The 8300-nt window shown below is 37.3% G+C and overlaps 1 protein-coding gene across 1 annotated transcript in view; it reads left to right on the top strand.

Moving 5' to 3' along the window:
• Positions 1-4158: 4158 nt before the first annotated feature.
• LOC144269580 (calcium-activated chloride channel regulator 1-like) overlaps positions 4159-8300 on the top strand; it is a 36220-nt gene continuing 32078 nt past the window's right edge. The window contains exons 1-3 of the mRNA XM_077825361.1: positions 4159-4308; positions 6003-6143; positions 6618-6768. Coding sequence (XP_077681487.1) covers positions 4159-4308; positions 6003-6143; positions 6618-6768 — 442 coding nt within the window. The remainder of the gene's footprint in view (positions 4309-6002; positions 6144-6617; positions 6769-8300) is intronic.

Genomic DNA, 8300 nt, shown 5'->3' with positions numbered 1-8300 from the left:
AATTACACATATTAGAATATAAAGTTACATACAGTACATAACAATTGTCCCTATTTTATTTATATAGTAGATTTCAAACATTGGCAGGTATGACAAATTTCTACAGTTCTATTTAAACTAAAGCATCTAATGAAAACTAATAGGTCCTCTGATACATTCCATATGGAATTTCTCTCTCAAATCACATAGATTAGCACTGATCTGCCTTTGCCACTCAATCTGCATTTGTCCCATTCAGTAGTACATACAGGGCCAATCAGAGGGGGAGGCCAGGAGGGCCATTTGGCCTGGGCCTCAAGCTCAAAATGGGCCTCAAATTTAGACACTTGTTAATTTTTTGGCATTTGATAAGTTCTGCAACTTGTTTTTATGCGCATCCCTATCAGACCAAAATGTGACACACTCTCTCAGCTTAGATCTACAAATTTAAGCAAATAAGAGATGTGATTTGGTAAAAGACATAATTTTTAATTGATACAGATTTTGTCATATTAAAGAGTTTAAAATGTTCATAAATATTAATAAAAATATATTGGTTCTGATGGCACAATATTAAACCATGATGAACGTGTCCTCTCAGATCAGCTGATCATATAAACAAACCACTACTAGTGGGTGGTGCCAGATCAAGTGCGTGTTGAAAGGTAGCGAATTGGTACATTTTAGTGTCTTTACAGTTTTATGTCTAGCTGACTAAGGAATTATTTATGTGTGAGAATTCATCATTATTATCTTCATATGGTATCTAAAAGAGGTGACTGGTTGGTTGAGCCCTAGCTTGGTAGCTTGGGCATCATCATAGGCTTTTGTAGTCTATAGGCACAGATTCAAGATGAAAATTTGTGAGAACAATCTTGTACAGTGAGTTTCATGAGGACACACGTTTGAAATTTTTCGACATTATCCCTGTCTGTATCCGTGTCTGTGTTTACTATATATATATATATATATATATATATATATATGTGTCATTCCTTTGTCTTCAGCTCAGCCTGTTATATTATACCTTGCATGCTTGAGTTTTGATTCAGTGATAAAGATAATAACCTGACTGTTTCATTTTGTGTTTTTAATTAGTATTCCTTCGTTTTAAGTCTTATCAGCATTTGTGTACATGTTTACAAGTGTAGATAAGCCACCTATTTACAGCAGAATATTTCAAGTGTCGATAGGCTACATATTGACCAGATAGATCACTATGAAGAGGAGATTTGAAAGTGGTGCAAGCAAGAGACAGCGAAAATAACTGAGTGAAGCAGCAGCTAAGAGCTCAAAGCCAATAACTTCATTTCTCAAACCACTGGAAAACACACCTTACCCAACAAACAATGCTACAGATAATAAAAACTCTTCAACTGCAACAGATGATATTTCAATGCCAATACCTGAACATGAGGACAGTAGTCAAGAAGGAGATGTGCCAACAGTAACAGATGCAGCAGAAGATCCTGTGTACGATCAAGAAACTCAACAGCAACAAGAAGATGTAGATTTTACGCAGCAAGAGAAATTCATGAGTACAACGGGTTTGACTGTGACTGACACTGGAATTATTGACAAGAGCAATGTTGCACAAATGCAATCTTTTCTTCAAATTAGTTGTTTTCAAATTCCAAGTAACATTCCACAAGATGCTGATAATCATGCTTTTCCTACTCATCTGCTGACAAAAACTCTTCCAAATGATGAGACCTGCACAAGAGACTGGTTATGCTGGGGTATGGAAAAACAATCTCTGTACTGTGCACCTTGCTTCATTTTGAACAAAAGTGCTGAAAATGCATCAGTTCCCTCTGATCAATCAGGATGGAGCATCAACAGAGGTTGGAGGAAGTTGAAAGATTCTCATGTGAATACCATCACATGAGAGTTCAACATCACACAAAGAAAATTCTGTGGCATGGAAATCAGCCAGTAAAGCAGCATCAGCTGAAAGTTCAGTTGAGAATTTACTCTTCTTGACTGAACTCTCTACAGAAACTAACAACTGGAAAAAACTTCTTGAGCGCATCCTGAATGTCATCCTTTTTCTTTCTGAGCGGGGATTGATGTTCTTTGGTTGCAGTCAACGTATTGGTGATCGTGCACATGGAAACTTTCTAGGCATAGTTGAGCTCCTCAGCAAATATAACCCACTTTTATCAGAGCATGTTAAACGTGTTTGAGAATCGCAAGAGAGTCAAAGCGTATGCAAGTCCATTATCTCTCCACACTCATACAAAACGAGTTTATTGAGCTATGTGGGTCATTCGTACAAACAACAATTCTTGATGAGATTCAAAATGCCAAGTATTTTTCAATCATTGTTGATGCCTCTCCAGATTGTTCTCACAAGTAACTGACTACTCTAGTTATTCAATATGTTAAGATTGTAGACAGCTCAAAATTTTCAATTGAGGAAAGGTTTATTTTTAATAATTTCATGAGAAAAACTGGAAAAGAAATTGCTGATCGAGTACTAGCAATTCTAGAAGGTTTTAAGTTAGATTTTCAAGTCTGCATTGGTCAAGCCTATGACAATGGATCTAATATGGCTGGGAAGTACAAAGTTCTGCTTGAGCATAATTCAAACTGTATTTTCTCCAGCTGTGGAAACCACACACTAAACCTTGTAGGTGTTGACTGTGCTGAATCATGCAAGGAGACAATTACTTACTTTGGGACTGTTCAGCAAATGTACAATCTCTTCAGTAGCAGTCCACAAAGGTGGGAAATTCTATAGCAATATCTTCCTGTTTCACTGCATAGGATGTCCAAAACTAGATGGTCTGCACAGATTGATGGTGTTCAACCAGATGCGCAGCATTTTAATTCAGTGAGAAAGGCTTTAAATGAGCTTGAATCTCTCAGTCTCACTGCACAGGCTTGTGGATGAAGCTACTTACAATGATCCACCAAACTAATCTGGTAGTTGAAGCATGCAATGCTACACTTGATGTTGAGAGGGATAACATTGAAAGTCTTATCAATGACATTCAACAGATTTGTGAACAATGGGATGCGATCCTGACGGAGTCCAAATTAGTAGCACAGAATATTGGCATTTCATCTGAGTTCTCCATCAATCGCAACTTACTTACTGAATCCAATGCCGAGCAGCATTATAGGGTCAATGTCTTCCTTGTCATCACTGAATCTATTCAATCAGGTCTTACACGTTGATCTGAGTCACTGCGACTAATTTGTACTCTTTTTGGGTTTCTTTGGCAGTTCAACAGACTGAGTAATGAAGATCTACTTTCTGCAGCTGAACAATTTCAGTAACAGTACAAAAAAGAAATCTCAAAAGATCTCAATGACGAGGTCATCTTCCTCAAATGAATATATTCCACGAACTTTAAATTGGATTGCAAGCCAAAGGAATTGCTTCAAGAAATACTTGAACTTGGACTCTCTGGTGTGTTTCCAAATATCACAATTGCATTGCATATTTTTGTCAGTTTGCCTGCATCAGTGGCTTCAGGTGAACACACCTTCAATATGTTGAAGCAGGTAAAGAGCTATCACGGTTCAACTATAAAAACAATGAGGAGGCCGTGGCACCTCAAAGACTAACGGATTTATTTGGGCATAAGCTTTCATGGATAAAAAAAAAGTTCTTCAGATGTAAGAAGTGAGTTCTTTACCCATGAAAGCTTATGCCCAAATAAATCTGTTAGTCTTAAAGGTGCCACTGGACTCCTCGTTGCTTTTGTGGATACAGACTAACACGGCTACCCCTCTGATATATTCAACTATGGGAAAAGAGCATTTGAATGGGATCGTCATGCTTAATATCAACTGTGACATTGCACAAAAGCTAGATTTTTCCTTAATAATTAGTGCATTTGCACAGAAAAAGGCTAGAAAAGCATTTGTTAAATAAAAAAATTCAAATTGTCTCACTCTTCTTTTGGTGCCTTATTTTGTTTTCATGTGTTGGAAATAGATACGGAAGTAGTTCAGGTTTAGATCATTACAGTCTTTGGGAATTTCTCTAGTGTATTAATATATAACCTGACACCATCAGATTGAACGCAGTTATGCAACCTGGATTTACACAGCAGATCCATATATACTTGCCATAAAATGTACAAAGCCTTCATGTGAATCAGTAATTGTACAAATAGTACTGCTGTGCCATCATTTTTATAACAAAAAATTGTGGGGAACGGGACAATGAGGGTGTTTAAGAGCTTTGTTCTTTTATTTTTAGTACCTATGGTGAAAGGTTCTACAGTACAGCTGAAAAATGGTGGCTATGAGGATATTGTTATTGCAATTAACCCTGAGTTACCAGAAGATCACAATATCATTAGAAACATACAGGTAAGAACATTTGTATATTTGTCATTCAGTGATATTCAGACTTCCAGGTTATTTCTACCTCTAGATTAGCAGTGATCCTAAAAGACCAGTTCCAGTTCCCATTAATGTCAAGTTTCAGAGTAGCAGACGTATTAGTCTGTATTCGCAAAAAGAAAAGGAGTACTTGTGGCACCTTAGAGACTAACCAATTTATTTGAGCATAAGCTTTCATGAGCTACAGCTCACTTCATCGAATGCATAAAGTGGAAAATACAGTGAGGAGATTTATATACACACAGACCACGAAAAAATGGGTGTTTATCATACACATTGTAAGGAGAGTGATCACTTAAGAGTGGGGTCTCCTGCTGGTAATAGCTCATCTTAAGTGATCACTCTCCTTAAAATGTGTATGATAAACACCCATTTTTTCATGGTCTGTGTGTATATAAATCTCCTCACTGTATTTTCCACTTTATGCATCCGATGAAGTGAGCTGCAGCTCATGAAAGCTTATGCTCAGATAAATTGGTTAGTCTCTAAGGTGCCACAAGTACTCCTTTTCTTTTTATTAATGTCAAGGTTTTTTTATTATTATTATTATTTTCATGGGAGCAAGATCAATTCTATGGTTACTAAATTTGTTCTTTGCTTGAATTTTTATTCAGATGCTGCTGTTAATGAAATAAATGTACTCATCTCTTGAATTTTAACAGGAATATTATGGCTCAAGGTCAGGCTGATAATATGTATCACCTCCTTCTTAATTACTTCTTTCCAAAACATGAGTACTTAGACTAGAGAATCTCCAGAACATGGATATTTAATTTCCAATTACTTCAGCTCCATTACAGAGTTTGCCATTTACTTTTATCCCTCCTTTCTCCCTGTCCTTGCAGGCATTCACTGTGTTCTTAAACACCCTTGTTGTGTGTATATGTATGCGTGTGTGTGTGTATCGTGATATTTCTGTTTTTCGTTATTCTTTAAGTTCTCAGTGTCACAGTGTAGATCTTTACTCCATGTTTACATGATTTGGTCATTGAGCATTCAGTTGCTGTAAAGAGAACAATAAACAGAGGAGGGCATAGCCATTAACTAGTGACCCCCAAACTACTCAAGAGAGGTGGGGAAGGAACAAGGAGGAGGGAAACAGGAAAATAGTGACAAAGTAGTGCCCACTGTAGAGGCAGGAAGAAAGTAGAACCTAATACAAGTAGAACAGAGAAATGAGGAATCCCAGGGAGAAGAAAAAGGAAACCACAGGATATTACTTACAATTTATCATTTTATTTTATTAATCAAGCACCACAGTACACTTTACAGATTAATGAAAAGGATTAGTCCAGGACTGAACCATCCATCACCTCAAGCCCATGTAACTTTTTTGAAGAAATGTCATGTTTGGAAGGATCTCTTTCAGGTTTTATTTTAAGGGATAGATTCTGGTTTTTATCATAGCCCTGAGCAAGGGGCAGTGTATATTTGTACTGTCCTAGGAGCAATCCAGAGTCTTTCAGAGTTACAATTTGATTTCTCCTTGCTCCATGAGGGAAATAATCTGTCCCAGCCCTTCCCTTGGCCAAGATTGGTTTCTTTCTATGCCTTCACATATTTAGTGTTACTTTATGTACTCTTCTTTCCTGGCCAGGCTAAACTACTCATTGCCTCTACCGTTCAATTTGTGATTCATAAATCTTTTCTTTCCCTCCCAGGCCATGATCAAAGAGGCTTCTACTTACTTGTTCCATGCTACAAAACAGAGATTTTTTTTCAAGGCTGTAAAAATTATAATTCCTCTGCATTGGCTGCCAAAACCTGAGTATTTAAGTGTAAAAACAGAGTCATATGATAAGGTAAGACTTAGAGTGCCCTTATAAATCAAAAATATATGTTGTGTTCATACGCTTAAGACGTAGGGTCTTGTCTACAAGGTAGAGTAATGCACACTATGGAGGTATGATTTCTAAAACACATTAATGTGTTGCTCATTAATTGGTCCTTGTAGAACCTGCTGGTGTGCACTAAGCGTTCCCTGATGCACTTTAATGTAGTGCTGCACTTTAGAAATCACACACACACATCCCCCGGTAGTGCGTGTTACCCCACCGCGTAGACAAGACCTAAGTTTTTCCGATAATGAGGGAATATAAATTGCTATTTTTAGAATTTGTATTGCCCTCTAGTGCTCAGTCCTGCAGTCCTTACCCAGGGAAACAATCAATGGGAGTGTTGCGTGAGTAAAAGCTGCAGGATGAGCCCATTCAACAGAATCATCTACCACCCTCTATTTCCTCCTGCTCTTTAAACAAGGGCTATTTTATTTTTAGGCAGATGTTATCGTGGCTAATCCTTTCTTGAAGTACGGAGATGATCCCTACACGCTGCAATATGGAGGATGTGGGGAAAAGGGACGATACATTCATTTCACTCCCGACTTCCTGTTAAAAGACAATTTGAATAACATCTATGGATCACGAGGTAGCACCATCTATTGGACCTTAATTTTCTGCCTTTGTAGTTATAAATATGCAATAGCCAAGATTTTCCGAAGTGACTAGTGATTTGGGATGCCTCTGTTTTTGGTTGCCCAAGCTGCAAAACTTTAAAAGAGCTTGGTTTTTCACACAGTGTTGAACATCAGGCTCCCTGGATGAGTCTTGAGTTGAACACTCAGAAATGGGGGCACCTAACATTACCAGTCTCTTGAAAATTCTGGCTAATATTTTTTCAGTAAATGTGAGTTTTTTGTCCTCTTAAATCATTGCTTTGACTTGGAATAATCTATATCCTAACATTACAGTGCAGTAAACTAATCTGAGAGTTGCAGTGGGTGTAACCTGGTGAATACGCAGGTAAAACCAGTCTCAGAGGATTCTAGAATAGACCAAACGCCCATGAGCGGATCCTGCTCTGAGGACGTGAAGGTTTTTATTGGAACTTCTGAAAATCACATTTGCCCAACTACCCTTCTTGTAAGTGTACATTCACAAGGAATTAACAATATTCCCATTTTGATTTCATCAGCACATTTTTTGGCTGCATGAGCATTGCCTATGCGAGGCCATTAATAAACAAATAAAAAAGTCCCAAAAGAGACCTCTCAGTTTTGTGCAGTGTAACCTCCTGTCATTAACAATGACTTTCTCCTATGTCCATTTAACCAATATACTGTCCAATTTATTTATCTCTGTTCCATACACGAGTTAGAATAAATCATTTATGTGTTTCTTTTAAAATAGAGCTAGGTCAAAACCAGCCCCTCAAATCTGAACCCTGGTAAATGTGCAAGGTTATTGGGATTCAAATCCAAGACGAAACTGCATTAGCTTGGATCAAAAATTTAGAGGTTTGTTGGCCTAAAATGGTGGAAGTCTCACAAGAACAGTCTTTCTCATCAGATTTCTGGCAGTTTGGGACAAAAATCTCCTTAGAATAATTCATTGGATTCTAGTTAAATCAAATACAAATGCAAATTCTAGCCAAGTGAAGCATTGAACTCAAACCTTGAATTCTGGTTTAAACTTAATCTGATCTGAGCTCTGCTTCCTTGGCCCATCTTTAGTTGAAAGCTTTAGTTAGACAACATTATATACATTCTCCATGTCAATGGCTTTTCCAACACCTGCAAGAAAGGGGTTAGATTGTCTTGGTGAGATAGTTTGGTTTTCTGCAAAAGTATTCTGGTTGTCTAATCTTTTACACTTTATCCGCCTTCAACTATCTACGTAAGTAATAAGTTACTAAGTTACTAATAAGTAAGTTACTAAGTAATCCTTAGTTTTACCCTGAACTGAAGTTAAACTAACTTCTGTATGGTTTTCTAATATACACCTTTTCCTTTGTGTTATATAAGAGCCAAGAATTATTATTTTAAAAGACATGGGTAACATGAGAAACCTTGCTTGATACCTGGAATAGTCAGAAGCTACTGTATGGAAAAAGATCTTTACTTTAGGTCTGTTAATATTCTGGGAGGATTAATCTGAACACAGTGATCTATTTGGGTTTAA

Source organism: Eretmochelys imbricata, chromosome 8 (assembly GCF_965152235.1).
Source record: "Eretmochelys imbricata isolate rEreImb1 chromosome 8, rEreImb1.hap1, whole genome shotgun sequence".
NCBI classification, from domain to species: domain Eukaryota; kingdom Metazoa; phylum Chordata; order Testudines; family Cheloniidae; genus Eretmochelys; species Eretmochelys imbricata.
Note: the sequence above shows the minus strand (reverse complement) of the source record. Positions and strands in the feature narration are given on the sequence as shown.